We start from the raw sequence: 15,634 nt of genomic DNA on the forward strand, positions 1-15,634 counted from the left end.
ATAGCAAGTGGTTTAGATGAGTGTTTCTGCAGTGTGTCACGCGAGGTTGCAGGCAGGCTGGTGGCGAGAGCTGTAGTCTGGCTTGCAGGTCTGATGCGGCAGTCAGCCTCCCATCACTGTGACAAAACACCTGCAAAAAGGAGCTTAAAAGGAGGCAAGGTTCATTTTGGCTCAAGGTCTTAGAGGTTGCAGTCCATGATCGTGTGGCCCAGTGGCTTCTAAGCCTATGGCAAGGCAAAGAGAGAGAGACACAGACCTTTCAAAGGCACCAATGATCTATTGCTCCCAAGCAGGGCCCATGTCTTAGAAGTCCCCAACACCTGTAATCCATCAATAATGGCTGAATCCACTCATGAGGTCAGAGCCCTCCTGGCCTAGTCATCTCCCGACGGTCCAGTCTCCAGACATGCCCAGTTAGTACGGGAGGATCTATATCCCATATTGCTAGAGGCCTCAGTTCTTAGCTGACTGCCAGTCAATCCCACACTTCACTGACCACACAAAATTCTCTACCAGCTGTCCTCATGGCAGCCAGCTTCCAAAGGACACATTCCCCCAAACAGAAGCCAGTCTTTAACCAAATCTCTCCATGGCATGTCTTCCCATCTGCCTGCATTCTAGTCATTCAAAGTGAGTCCCTAAGCCCAGCCCCCACTCAAGTGCTGGTATGAAGCTCTATCACACTCCTAAACCCTCAGGGCCAAGTTTTGAAAGCCCCTCTGTCAGTTCCTGGTCTCTCTCTCTGTTCCAATGGTCTCTATGGCTCTCCATTCTCCAGTGTCAGCTCTTACTATGACAGCACTGTGAAAGTTACACCACCATTCAACTTGATTCTGCTTTTCAGAACTGTTCCTCTGCTTTTAAAATTTTTTTTCTTTACTTTCCATACAAGTTTTTAGGGCTGGCTTGTCTATTAAGATATTATTAAATTCGTTACAAGAATGAGTCCTTCTCAGACTGGCATTGGTTCGGTGTTTTAGACTTCTGTCATTTGCTTTCTTGTCCTTTTTCAAAAGTTACAAATGGAATATCTTGCTTGAGCTCATTTTGATTGCCTGATGCTAGTGAAAGATGGACACGTGTTAACCTTATTATCTTGTTGTCTGACTAAACTCATTCATTTCGCGTTTTGTAGATTTCTTTGGGATTTCTGAATGGAAAATCGACGCAAGACCACTTTGCCTTCTTCCTTTCTGATCTAAAGGCCTCTTGCTTCCTGCCTCGTGCAGACTGGCAGTATGATAGTGAATAGGACGTAGTATCTTGTTCCTAACTTTAATCACATGGTTGATCATCAGGAAAATGTTATTTGTGAGGTTTTGGTGGATCCACTTTACTAGGCTAAGATCTCGTTTTCCTTTTCTTTTTTCAATACTGGGGTTTGAAGTGAGTCGAAACATCACACTACACTCCCTAAATATGTACAACCAAGTGTCAATCTAAAACATTCCCACCAGTCTTTGTTTCATAATTCCAACATATATCACCTTGAAGTGTCTTTATCTCATTCCTAACCAATGGTGGGCATTTTCCTGCTTCATCTATTATGTGTAATTCTGCCTTGCATCCTGGGCATTTTGCAGATTTTAAGACTATGACTAATTCTGGAAAATGTTTTGATTTTTTTTTTCTAAGCAGGCAATTGACCAGGTTAGCTTGGTCACCAGTTCCAATCCTCCTGTGGATTGTGCTTCTAAGATTGATGCCGTTTTTCTCACGCAGCCAGTGAGCTGAGGGGTGATCTGCACACATGCGGATCAAGGCCGAGTCCTGATCACACAGGCAGCTCTGACAGATGACTGGAGTCTCCTCGTCTCTGCCACCAGCCCAGCACCTTCCAGCTCCTGAGTCCTCTGTGTTCCTGAGCTCTGGCTAGAAATCCAAGGGTTCAGGTTCTGTCTGCCTCACACCTGGTGGACATTTCACCTCCAGGCCCACGTAGCAGGGAGAGAGGGAAAGAAGGAAAAGCATTGGGGGTGTCCTGGCCCTGGGTGGCCCACAGTTCTTCTTGGCAGAGACAAGGGTTCCCCTCTCTCAGAGGTGGAGACACCGTCAGCCTCCACCATTCTGGCCATATGAATGCCCACGAGCTCCGGATGCTCTTGCTTTTAAACCACTTCCCTCCCCCAAACTGCCTGTTGTCACCATGTTGTGGGGTCCCCAGCTACCCCACACAACAGCTCTATCCAGTCGCGGTGCAGAGCTCCTGAAGCAGAGCTCCCTGAGACAATGCGGGGTGAAATCTGATGGTCCTTCCTAAGTCACTTTGCCTCAATTTTTATTAATTCTTAAACATCCAGACAAGCTTTTAACATGAATATCTCTACATCTACCACAAAGGTCCCACAAGTTAATTTTCTTACATACTCACTTGAAAATACCCTGCCAACATCACGACTTTTTAAACCTAAAATCTTCTGCATGCATCTCCTAAAAACAATGCTACTAACCCAATACCGTCGCCTGTTCAAGACATCGAACCACTACATCATCTGATCCCATTCCATCTTCATAGCTCCTAAATAGCCCAAAGGCCTTCTAGAGTTCCTATTGTTTTTCTGGATCAGAACCCAATAGAGGATTATATGGCCAGATCAGTCGTCTTTTTACAATGTTCCAGACTCTGGATTTGTGTATGGTCCTATAATTCAACTTATTACTCGATTCCTTGTGATTAGGAAGTTCAGATAAAAGATCTTTAATAGATTCTTTTCATTAGACATTTTGGCAGTGTATCATAAATAATTATGGTGGGATTTATTCTACATGTCACTCATTAAAAGTCACATGTCAGCCCTCCACATAAGCAGTAACACTCAGCCAGTTATAAAACCAAATCTAATTGGTGTCTGTGAGTTGTTTCATTATTTATTTTTGAGTAAGGATTTTGCTGTGTAGCAAAGACTGGCGTTAAACTTGTAATCCTCCTGCCTCCACTTCTCCTAAGTGCTGGGATTACAGGCATGCCTCACTACGCCAACTGGTATCTGTAAATGTCCGTCATCATCTACACAGAGTTCCTTATATTTTTTTTTTCAGCTAGTGGTTTTGTTTGTTTGTTTTTTTACCATCCATTGAGTTTTTCTAGACTTAATTACATTAAGGATTGTAAAATGGTTGTTTTCTTAAGTTTTTCTGTATACATTTGAAAGATGAGCTTGTTTTGTCTGTTTGTTTTTATCATTATGGTTTTCTTCTTCTTAGTGGATTAAAAACAATCCTAGTGATAAATCTTTGTGATGCTCAAATTTCCCTAAATTTGGCTGTTGGGAATGCTTTCAAAAGAGTGGGTCTCTTTGTTCTTCTGATGTGACTCCAATAATCCTCAAATGCTATCTTGTGTTTTCATTCAGGAAAAGCTAATTTAGGCTCACTAGTTCCACATTGGAGTCACCCACATCTCCAAGAACTCAGCTTCCTCTCAGCAGGAATGCTATCTAGAAACCCAGATTTTTCTACTACACATGCCCACTGCTATTGGGACCATATGGGGGTTTTGAGGTCAGTTGAAAAGCCTCATTTCCCTTGTAAATATGTATTTAAATAGATAAAGGGACTCCTGTTTAGCTAAACCAAGTCAATGAAGAAACTCATCCTGATGAATGCTGAGACGGCTTCATTCTAAAACCATTCTCAAGACAGACAGTGTAATTAATTGCAGTAGAACCATTTTAAAACAGTTCCAACTACGATGGTCAGGAAATAGGCCTGGGGTGAGGGGCTATATCAAAGGGATGAACAGATTGTTTAATCATAAAATATTCATCTACAACGTTACCCAGAATTCCTCCAAGATTCACACTACAGGGGCAATGTTGCGTGAGAAACACCCCTAGTAGCACCCTCTGGGCCTTCACACTAACTCTGAGGATTTAAGGACTGTCATAAACGCAGCTACAACCAGAGAGCTATAGGACAAATAAATCTGGTTTTAAGTCAGTAATGAAGACTCAAGTAAAGGGAAAGCTGAAAAGACAAAACCAAACAGATTAGGTTACTGCGATGGCGTTGAACCAGGCCACAACACAACCAAGCAAAAGCCATAGTGAATGGAATCTCTCCGATGGGTCATGGGAGACGGTATCAGATGCTGACCTTCCGTAACAGGCCCTGAGGCCTGCAGCTGCACATCCCCCTACCCGCCCCCTACGGTGCACTATGCTAAGACTACCACACTGCTTAAGAAATAACAGAGGAAAGCAAAACCAAGAGGTTCCCTTTGACCAACGTTTACATTGTACAAAACAAAATTCTAAATTCTTAAGACTAATTTTTTTCTTTTATCAACGACTTTGGGGGGAAAAAAGAAGTATTCCAACATCCTGTGCACTTGCCTATGTGCATACAGTGAGGACACCGCTACTGTGACGTCATAGCCATCACCAGGTGTTGCATTGTTGGCACGAAGCAACTCTGCTGAGCCCCCAGTCAGCTCAAAAGCCCAGCACACGGGACTCTGGATGGGACAAATGCGTGGCCATGTAAGAAACATTACTTGCTTACTCGTGGTGTGCACTGCACTTTTGGTGGACAGATCGGTGTCTACGCCTTCCTGTACGTACAGATGCGCTGACACATCTACTGCTTATGGAGCAAACCAGAAGGGCTCGGGTTTCACCCCGTGGGAGGCCAGGCTGAAAGAACTGCTTCCTTCCTTGCCATGTAGTAAAAGAGGCCGCGTGGGCAGTCACGTTATCCACCTCCAGAAGCTGCCTCTTGGAAAGAGAACCCACGATCCACTACAACGTGGGCTTTTCGAAGAAGCAAGGCCTTCCTCCACTTTTCCTATGAGTTTCAAAAGGCGGCCGGATTTTAGGAATCCCGCCGTTCGATGGGGGCTATCAAACAGGCCACGGTTAGGGCAGCAGCCTGGGACCCGCACCCCGAAGGGTTCCTGGGGGAGGGAGGGAGGGTGTCTGGAGCCCCAGGAGGGCGCTGTGCTCACGGCCCGGGGAGCACAGCGGGGTCGTCGGAGGAAGCGAACCTGTGATAGGGCGTCGGGGCCGCGCCGTACAGGAAGGGGGTCCCGTACTCCTTCCACTTGTACAGCCTCTCCTTGGTGTGCACCTTCTTGTGCCGGCACAGGTTGGAGCGGTAGCTGTAGGCCTTGCCGCACTCCAGGCACTTGTAGAGCTTCTCGCCGGTGTGGATGCGCTCGTGCTCGGTGAGGAACGAGTACTGGCTGAAGGCCTTGCCGCACTGCCGGCACTGGTAGGGCTTCTCGCCGGTGTGGATGCGCTGGTGCCGGTACAGGTTGGACTTGCAGCCGAAGGCCTTCCCGCACTCGCCGCACGTGTACAGCTTCTCGCCCGTGTGCAGCTTGCGGTGCTCGTTGAAGGACGAGTGCTGGTTGAAGGTCTTCCCGCACTCGGGGCACTGGTGCGGCTTCTGGCCGGCGTGCAGGCGCTGGTGCTCGGCCAGCGCGGCGGTGCGCGTGAAGGTGCGGCCGCACTGCGGGCACGGGCACAGCCGCTCGCCCGTGTGCAGCCGCTGGTGCTCGGCCAGCGAGGGCAGCTGGCTGTAGCCCTTGCCGCACTCGGCGCAGCGGTAGGGCTTCTCGCCGGTGTGCGTGCGCAGGTGGCGCTGCAGCTTGGCCCGGCAGTTGAAGGCCTTGCCGCACTCGCCGCACTTGTACAGCTTCTCGCCGGTGTGGATGCGCCGGTGCACCGTGAGCGTGGAGCACTGGCTGAAGGCCTTCCCGCACTCGCGGCAGCGGTAGGGCTTCTCGCCCGTGTGCACCCGCAGGTGCTTGATGAGCGTGGAGCTGCTGCCGAAGGCCTTGCCGCACTCGCCGCACTTGTAGGGCTTCTCGCCGGTGTGCACCCGCTGGTGCGCCAGCAGCGACGAGCGGTGGCTGAAGGCCTTCCCGCACTCGCCGCACCCGTGCGCCTTCCCCGCGCCGCCGCCGCCGCCGTGCAGCCGCCCCTGGTGCTCCAGGAGGTGCGCGCTCTGGCTGAAGCTCTGCCCGCACTCCCGGCACGCGTGAGGCCGGCCCCGGGGGGAAATCTGGAAGCATCCCGTGAGCTCCAGAGCCTGGGGGAGGGCCCGTCCTCCGAGAGCCGGGTACAGGCTGGGGATCCTCTCGGTGGGCACGCTGGGCCGGGACGCCGGCGCCGCGCCGCCCAGCGAGGAGGGCCTCGCCCCGGCGCCCGGGCTGCCAACTCCACGCAGGCCCTGCTGGCGTGGGGCCGGGCGCTTCGCTCGCTCCCGCCCCGCCACGCTCGCTGCTGCATGCACGGTCCTTCCCAAGGGCAGCACGGGGCCCCCGGGCTGCAGGGGTTCTTTCTTTAGCAGCCCTCCAGACCTTCCTTCCGGTCCTGTGGCTTCTTTCCCAGGCTCCACCTTGAAATCTGAAATGAATGGGAAGGGTGAGGCCTTCCCCGCTCTGCCGGGCAGAGGTACGCCTGCCTCAGCGGGGCGGGGGGCTGGCAGCAGCCCAGAGGAGGCCCGATGCCCTCCAGGGCAGACATGGATGGGGCCCGTGGACGGCCAGATGTGCCATGAGGTCCCTGCTTAGGAGCAGGGAGGGAGGACATCCTGGATAATGTGACTCTGGAAGTACAGGGCCTGCGGCCTGAGAGATGAGGACCTTGGAGCAGGCTTAGCAAGGGCAGGTGGCCAGCTCCAGCCGAACCCCAGGGGCTCCAGCGAGCACGGGGCACATAAGCCTTCTTCCTGTTCACACCACACCACTTTCAAATGTTTGAGTTGTTTTTCTTACAAGCTGTGATTCCCTGTGTGATCGTAATCACACATCCTATGTCTGTTAAAGGGGAAACAGTTAAAAGACATGCTGGGGTTTAAAACTTATCCTAGTCCTAGAGCAACTGTATTTCTGTGTCAACTGTATTTCACCTAAGTCCAAAACGCTGATTTTTAAAGAAGAAAAAGAGCCAGGCAGAGTGGGCTCAGGCCTGTGATCCTAGCTACTCAAGGCAAAGATCGAGAGGCTTGTGCTTTGAAGCCAGCCCAGGCAAAGTGAGACCAGTCTCAATCAAGGAGCTGGGCACCATGGTGTGCACCTGTAATTCCACCCAACTACTTGGGAGGACATAAGAGAATTGTGGCTTGAGGTCAGGCTTGGGAAAAAAAAAAATCAAGACCCTACCCAAAAAATAAAGAAAGAAAGAGGTAGGGGTGTAGATCAAGAGGTAGAACCTCTGCCTAGCAAGCATGACACTCTGAGTTCAAACCTCAGTACCAAAAAAGGGAAGGAAGAAAGGAAGGAGGGAGGAGGGAGGAGGGGAAGGAAGGAAGGAAGAAGGGAGGGAGGGAAAAAGTGAGGGAAGGAAAGAGGGGGAGTAAGTCAGCCATGGGCCTGTCAGGACTGGAGGAATAACAATTTTCTCCTATTGTCCTGCCACATCTTTCTCCTTACTATGTGATTGGAGGAGAAAGGCATGGTCAAATCTTCTAACGTGCTACAACCAGAACAGCACTGTCTGAAGTCAGGAAATCTGTGAGCTACACAGGACAAAGTTGTCTTGGAGTTCCGAACTGCGCGCCAACCCACAGCTCAGCTCAGATTCCACGGGAACGTTAGCTTGAGCAGCTCGTAAGGTGTGTGTGGGGGGGGGGGGGGGAGTTAAAATGTGGCTCTCCTCACGTGAGAGGATTACACCACTGCAATCAGGTGATCATAGTACTTAAATAAACCCTGCAGTTGAAATCAAACACAAGGGACCCTAAGCCTCTCCATGGGGCTCAGTCTTGTAACTGCTGCTTTGCAACCTGCCCATCTGTGCACAGGATCCCAGATGCTCGATTTCCATCTCCCGCTCACCTCCGCAAGTGTCCCTGGAGTCTTCGCTTTCCGCCATGCTGGGATCTTCTCCCTGTCGCAACTGGCAAATCACCTTAGGCGTTGACGCTGAAATCCCTGCCCGAGGGGAAGGAAAGGGAGCGGACAGAACTCACATCCAGATCCTGCGCTCAGCCACCAGGGCCAGCCTGGCAGTGCCCTCCTTGGCTGACATAGAACAAGAAGCAGGCTTTACTTCAGAAAGGATTCAGTGAGCCCGGGGGGGGGGGGGGGGGGGGGGGGGCTGCTGTGCTTCCCAAGGACATCTACATATCCTGATCTGAGCATCTCAAGCTAGCCAAGGAGCAGACTGAGAAGGGAGGGCAGAGGCACAGGGCACATGGAGCGACATGGAAGTGTCACTCCCAGCACCCCAAGAAGGGAGCTCCGATGCTCACCCAGTGAGAGCAGGTGGCTGTGGGTCTCCAGCATCACCTCCCGGTACAAGCGTCTCTGGGCGGCGTCCAGCTGCGACCACTCGTCCCGGCTGAAGAGCACGGCCACGTCCCTGAACGTCACCAACTCCTAGGATGAAAACCAGTGCCACTCACCCACGCTGCCGCCTTCCTCGCCAGGATTCAAGCACAACCCCATCCTCCCCCCCAAATCTCAGGAGCCCAAAATTTTCAAGTCAGCTCTCTACATAAATACCAGTTAACTGTTTAGGGACTAGCCATTGGGATCAAAGAAATGTCACATGCTGTGAGGAAAAGAAAAAAAAAAAAGTCCCCACTGACAGCGAGTGAAAATTCCAGCCCAGGGTCTTTTAAAGTAGCTAGGCAAGTCATCCTTACACTCAAAAGACAAATTAAATGAAGGAATAGAATAAAATAAAAAATCTGAATACATTTAGGGAAATGAGGGCAGGTTAAGGAAAATTCCAACAGCAAAAGAGACATTAAAAAACAAACAAACAAACTCATTGCCAGGCGCCGGTGGCTCACGCCTGTAATCCTAGCTACTCAGGAGGCTGAGATCAGAGGATCACGGTTCAAAGCCAGCCCGGGCAGGAAAGACCGTAGACTCTTATCTCCAATAAAATGCTAGAAAACCAGAAGTGGCACTGTGGCACAAGTGGTAGAGTGCTTGCCTTGAGCTGAGGAGCTAAAGGACCAGTGCCCAGGCCGAGTTCAAGCCCACAACCGACCAAAAAAAAAACTCAGTCACAAAATGATAAAATGATAGTATTCGTTAGTGTTTGTAATGAAAATATGAATGTCAAGTGTTGATGGAATCTCCTTGACCTCATAAAAACCCCCCAAGGACAAAGCCAGGCACCAGTGGCCCGCCCCCGTCTGTAATCCCAACTACTCAGGAAGCTGAGATCCTGAGGATTGCCATTCGCTATTCTGATATACTCAATAAGAGGGCCAGGGTGGCAATCTGTCCTGCACATTTGTAAGTCAAGTGTGTGGGCTCCCATTGTAAGTGCTGGCGGTGCAGCCACGGCTGCTACTGACCGTGCCAGCTGGGAGAAGGGGTGTCACCATTAGGAAAAGCCGGATGAGTGTACGCTAACTACCCTCTAAAAATAAAGTGCTAAAACAGTAAATAAAGTGTTAATACCAAAACGAGGTATCAAACTACTACAGACAAAAAAAAAAAAAAATGTACCTAAGACTATAACATACACAATCAGTACAAAGTTCTATGTCTTTTTTTCCAGATATGAAACTATACTTTCCATGGAAACAGATCTTTATAAAATCTGCAAATACCTCATTTCCCCCCCCCCCCCAAGTTAGGCCTGTTTGCTATTTAATTTTTCTGACACAGCAGAGAGAGATTTGCCTCAGGTGTCAGCTGGCAAGTCCTGTGGTGGGATCCTGGGGCCCCAAGACAACCACAGGGGTAGGTACTGTTTTAGCCACATAAACTGGCTTCAACCCACAAACCAAATGGCACACCCTTGCTTCAGTGGAAACGAAGGAAGCCTGCCCAGCTTGGGAGAGTCTAGAGAGTGAAGTGTTTCCCTTTCACCTTTAGGCCGGAGCCCAGGTCACTGCTGGGCTCCGCTTTGCCCTGCATTTTGCTGTGTCTGCATCTTGGCTTTCTAAACCATTCACTTCATTGTAATTAAAAGAGTCAAAGCCCAGCTAGTGAGGAGAGGCTGTTGGTAAAGTAATGCATCAGCCAAGGTGGCTACACTAACATAATTTTTGTCAATATCTTAATTGTACCATAAACTAATTGCTTTCAACACTGTGTGTGTGTGTGTGTGTGTGTGCGCACACACACATGCATGCTGGTACTAAGGCTCGAACTCTCCCTTGGCTGTTTTCACCCAAGGCTAGCACTCTACCATTTGAGCCAGTGCCTCTATTTCCAGCTTTTTGTAGTTAACTGGAGATGAGACTCTTCTGGACATATCTGCCCAGGCTGGTTTTGAATCTCAGCCTCTTGAGTAGCAAGGTTATTACAGGTATGAGCCACCAGTACCCCCTGTTCACTTATTTGTTCTTTCTCAGAGTCTAACACTACAGTGTGGATAGTCTTATTTGGAATCGGTCTAGCTTGTGTGGCTCTGTAAAATGCAGATCCAGTCTTCAGGTGAGAACTTAATGAGTAAACTGATGAAAAGATTAATTTATATACATATTGTAATGCGCAGAACCTGGCATGCAACAGCTACATTTGTGGTTGTACCACTAATCATGTTTAGAGCTATTAAGAGCTACAGATATAATTTACCACCACCCCGCAGAGATGCAAAGACATACATACCATCACTGGCCATGGTCAAATCCCTAGTGTGAATTAAAACTTACCTGGTCAAGTTCAAGTTCACATCTGCAACTCATGGGCTACTGCCACATTTCAGAAAAGCAGGCAGTGGAGAACAGCAGAAGCCTTGGGGTATGGCAGAACAGAAAATCCACAGAAAAGAGGCAACCAGGAAGGGAGCTGGTGTTGAGGAAAGGATGGGGTTTCCATGAGAGGAGAGAGAAGTGTCAGGCTCTACATTCGCCATAGTGTGTGTGTGTGTGTGTGTGTGTGTGTGTGTGTGTGTGTGTGTGTGTGTGTGTGTGTGTGTGTGTGTGTGTGTGTGTGTGTGTGTGTGTGTGTGTGTGTGTGTGTGTGTGTGTGTGTGTAGAAAAATGTCTGGTCAACCAAGGGAAACACATTCACTCCTTGAACCCAAAAGGCAATTCATACAAAGGCAAGATTCACTTACTGTCACCCGAGCTGGAAGCAAAGCCGCAGCCATTCTTTACTTCTTAGTGTCCCTGTCAGAGCTGAGCAGCACTGAGTGCTGCCAAGGAAGGTCTAGGGAGGAAAAAGGGGGTGTGAGGAAGTCTCAAATCGAGGGATGACTTAGAAGGAGGAGGTTACAACCACCCACAATGGCCGTTGAATCCCAAGAAAGCAGCCCCCTAAATAATGCAAAGCAAGCGAGAAGCAAGTCAACCAAGCCAGTTTACCAACCTCCACCTCCCTGTATTCTATTTTCCATACAGCGATGCTCTAATATAAAGGCCTATTAGCTTCCTCTACACAAACTAGGGCTCATCTACAGGTATATTAAGGATCCCTGGATAGCTTTCAACTCCACACTGTCACAATGAACTTGAACTTCCCAGGAGTGGCACTGTGTCACACAGCTAGTGCATCCTCAGCCTGCTCACCTGCCTCACCCTTCTTTCTCTGCCTCAAGTCAGAACCTCGAATGACCCCACAGGAAGTACTACCGTCTCCCCATTAAACGCTCCCAACCGCACTATCTGGATCTGCATCTGGCCTTCCTGTCTCGCCCAGGGTATGCAGCCCTTCAGGATGCACTAGATTGCCATTCGGTTGCCCTGCTGGGCCCACTGGTACCATCTCTCTGCACCAACTCTCAAATGGCCTTCCTCTCCCTCCTCGTGCAAGTTGGAGGAGAGACGAGCCTGGCCTACAGAAGCCAGGACTAGAGGCGCAGCCAGGAGTGTGTGCACTCTGCAGCGGGACCTGCCACCCCCCTGGTATGAACACAACCGTATATGGTGTCCTCCGTGAGCCCCGCACCTGCAGACCGAGGACTGTATGGCTACTACAATTTTGCACACTGGGGACTAGGGGATCCCAATGACTGCAGAGTTCCGATCTGCCCAGAGACACAAAGAACAAGAAGAAAGGTTTAGTAGGGGAGACAGGCAGCTTCCCACACAAGCCTCCATTCCGATTCCAGCAGATGACCTGGCCCGGCTCCTGTCCCGACACAGGAACAGCTCGGGGCCGAGCACTCACCCGCGCAGGAAACGCATGAATCGGGTTAATTCGCCCCGCGGGTCCCGCACAAGGCCGCGCTCGGCTGGGAGCAGCTATTGTTGCTTTCCTGAGTTCTGTGTGCTAAGAATCACAAAAGACGGCCTGGCCCCCGGTCCCTGGGCACCCCGACACCCCGCGCCTCCCGGGGATGGCTCCCTCCCCGCGGCGGCCCGGTGCCCGCGCGGCCCGCGGGGCGCACGGCGGCCTCGGGTCCCCCCGCCCCGCCCCGCCAAGAACCCGCGCCGCGCCGCGCCGGGCCTGTGGCGCCACCCGGCCGAGGCCGCGCACGTCGCCCCACTCACACAGATACACGCCGGCTCCCACCGCGGCCCAGAGCACGCAGTCGCCCCAATTTCAGACGCCCCGCAAAAGTGGGGATCACCTGTGCCCAGATTCCCCCGGCAAAGCGGCCACCAGCTCCCTCCTCCCCCCACGCCCCCAACCCGCTAACCCGGTCAAAGGCCTGGAGAACTACAACTCCCGGGGTGCAGCGGGCCTCCCGACTACACTTCCCAGAGGGCACCGCGGCCAACCCGCTTCCGGGAGGCGCCGAAAAGCCCTGGCCACGTGCGGCTGCGGTGCGAAGCAGGGCGGGTGCGGGAACGCGGGCCGAGATGAGGGACAGCACCCAGAGGACGCACACTGGTTGTCAGCGGGCAAAGCGATCTGACTAAACAAAACCGGCCAGTCTTTGTGCAGCCTCCACGTGATTGTATTTGTACTAACCTACTGTGTACAAACAGGTGGGATCAGAGGCATAATTTGGGGGGGGGGGGTTCTCACAGGAGCTGCTTTGGTAGCCCAAAGTGGCCCAGTACTTACTAATGTAGCCCAGGCTAGCCGGCCTCCACCCCCAAGTTGCTGGGAGTACAGGTGCGCTGGATGGCACTGCACTGGCCCATAGCTACTTCTTGAGAATTATTAACTCAATACTCACATAACTGATGTTTAGCTTATTCCCTCAAGGCATTTTCTTGAATTTATTTTCAGCATTCTCACTTAGATGGTTCTATGTTCCTATATTGTAAATGCTTCACACCTGCAAAGGTTTTGATCTTCCTATAGTCCGCCATCTGTCGCCACAAATTCTTGCATCTGTGCATTCAACCAATTACAGATTAAACATATCTGGGGGGAAAGTCCATAAAGTTCCAAGGAGCAAAACCTGAATTTGCTGCCTACTGTAGATTGATGTGAATGAACCTACAGCCTTGGGCTCAACCACTGACCCATATCCCCAGCTCTAATGCTCATTCTTCATGTGTCATATTTCTTCCTTTGCACAATGACCATCCAAAGAACACTCTTGAATCTGTATAGTCTCCTAACCTTGGTGAGTACATTTTCCTCCTTGTTCTTTTAAATACACTGCACCTGCTGTATCTCATTCAAATTAATTTACATATTGCTCAGGGGAGTTTTTTTTTTTAAGTTACATTCTGTCCATCTAGCACTAATTGCATATTTTAGCAAGGTGACCGACTCCGTGTCCTCTAACCCTGGTCTCTGTTTACCTCTTGGCACTATTGATTTTGAGGGCAGCATACTTTGTAATAGCCAAGAAGCAGGGGATCCTTCTACATTCAGTGGTTAACACTTAAACCTGGATCAAAGCCAGATTAGAGGTCCAGACCAGGATTGGAACGTATGCATTCCAGCTCTGGGCACTTTGTGGTCATAGGTAAGACAAGCCAATGGCCCTTTCTGGAGCTATGGATGATAGGTGGCCAGAACTGGAAATAATCAGAACATCACTTTGGTGTTCTTGAAGATGACATGTTCTAAATCCTCCACTTGTCAACTACATCAAAAAATGTTAAAGCATTTTTTGCATTATGAGGTTGCTTTAAAAATGACCACTTAAGGAAGCCATGAAAACGGACACATTTCTCTTCTTCTAAATTTGGAACAAGCTTGTCTGAAACAAAGATAACTCAGGCAAAGAAAATCTATAGACAAAGAGAATGGGTACAATCTCTGAGCCCATTTCATCTTATACTTGGTGTTGCTTCAACAAAGTGATGAGGCATTAGGATGTTTTATTCTTCAACATTCTCCTCTCCCCCCAAAAAAGAACCATTGGATCAAATTAATGTACTAATTATTTACTAATACACAGATTGACCTTCCTTTCCACAATTGCTCTGACTGGCCTGGACAGCTCTGCTCCTGAACAAGAACCAAGCAGTAAGATTGTGCTCCTCTTCAAGCCATTCTATGCCTCACACTGCCTCATTACCCCCAAATTCTGTTTATGGGGAAACCAGTCCCCAAGGATGCCCCCCACCCAATGAACCATGCCCTACCAATTCAAGCATCTCTTGTATCTGGGCCAAATCTGTCTCATGTTTGACCAGTCAAATTCATCAGAGTTCCAAAGCTGCTTTACAAGATTCACCATGTACAGAGATCTTCGGGGATGCCAGCTTTCAGCATGCACTCTCAGATACCAGCTGCCCTCCTGTGAGAAGCCCCAGCCCCATGGAATAACTCAACTGAGCCCAGAATCTGTAGCCATTACCAACTGCCAGCCACCATTGACATCCAGCCCAGCAGAGTAGAAATCAATTAGACAATAGGAACTGTTCAGCCAAGCCCCCAAATGGGCCCATGACAGATAACATTAAATAATTTTGTAGTGGGATTTTAAACTCAGACCTAACTTCTCTATGACTACTATATTTGGGGGAAGGAAGCGTTCTAGAATCTTCCCACCTGGAGTAGTTGGGAGAATTTAGAAGGGGGGGGGGAACAGGGCATATTTCTGCTCCTTACAGATCTGAAACTGACTCTTCACTCCCAGAACACAAGAGCTAAAGAGAATTCCGGCTCTGCTTATGCTCTATAACCAACAGCACCATTTCTAATTTTTTTAACTTCCCTGGAGAAGAAAAAAAAAAAGCATTTTGTTTTATAAAGTGGCTATATCAGCCCTTGAGCTTGTGTTCCTTATAAACTTGACAAATCCAGATGTTAACTTCTGAAAAGCTCAACAGTTCTGACTTGTAAGACAACTTTTAAGTTTGCTAATGTTATAATTCATATTTTAGACATGCTGAAATGGATGTGAATGTTGGAGGCTACAGGCTCGCTCGCTCTCTTTTTTTTGGATGAGAAAAACAAACTCAGAGCCCAAGCTTTTGCCTATAGCTGTCAAGAGTGTGAGGAGGGGCAACACTGTTAGGTGGGGTAAAGGGGTGCGTAGGGTGAGTGGCATGGCTCGCTTTATTTCCTGGGAGGATGGCCTGACCTCCTCAGCATTCCTGCAGCTCCCACTGTAACTTGAAAGCTCAGGAGGCAGGCACAGCTTGGGAGCCCTCAGATACCTTCTAATAACACCCTAAATTAGATTGCAAAAGCAGTTGTTCTCCAAATAACCTTTCACTTTGCCATTTAATATAAGAAAGGCAATCTCTTTCTGAGGGGAAAAAAAAAAGGGAAATGCCATGTGTCCTGTGATTTGAAGTAATGTTAGATCTGAGTGAGATGTCAGCACAGGTAATTAGGAAGAAAAGTCACATGCAGAATCCCTGCAGTTCACTGTGATTCTCTTCTCAGGTGAGTGACAGGGACCAGAAAATACAG

General features: G+C 49.6%; 1 protein-coding gene across 2 annotated transcripts; it reads right to left on the reverse strand.

The window, feature by feature from the left end:
- Positions 1-4,913: 4,913 nt before the first annotated feature.
- On the reverse strand, positions 4,914-12,436 carry Znf354c (zinc finger protein 354C). 2 transcript variants are annotated; one of them, XM_042688965.1, is made up of 7 exons: positions 12,352-12,436; positions 12,029-12,130; positions 11,807-11,885; positions 10,977-11,068; positions 8,200-8,326; positions 7,784-7,879; positions 4,914-6,350 (listed from the first exon to the last, which is right to left on the reverse strand). In XM_042688965.1, exons 4-7 carry the CDS (start codon positions 11,007-11,009, stop codon positions 4,942-4,944), a joined length of 1,665 nt encoding a protein of 554 aa, XP_042544899.1. In that variant the 5' UTR covers positions 11,010-11,068; positions 11,807-11,885; positions 12,029-12,130; positions 12,352-12,436; the 3' UTR covers positions 4,914-4,941. The 2 variants fall into 2 exon arrangements, with proteins under 2 accessions (XP_042544899.1, XP_042544900.1); XM_042688966.1 differs by lacking the exons at positions 12,029-12,130; positions 12,352-12,436 and having other exon boundaries at positions 11,807-11,971.
- Positions 12,437-15,634: the final 3,198 nt, after the last annotated feature.

Source organism: Dipodomys spectabilis, unplaced genomic scaffold, assembly GCF_019054845.1.
Source record: "Dipodomys spectabilis isolate Male_0828 unplaced genomic scaffold, ASM1905484v1 ptg000119l, whole genome shotgun sequence".
Taxonomy (NCBI): Eukaryota; Metazoa; Chordata; class Mammalia; order Rodentia; family Heteromyidae; genus Dipodomys; species Dipodomys spectabilis.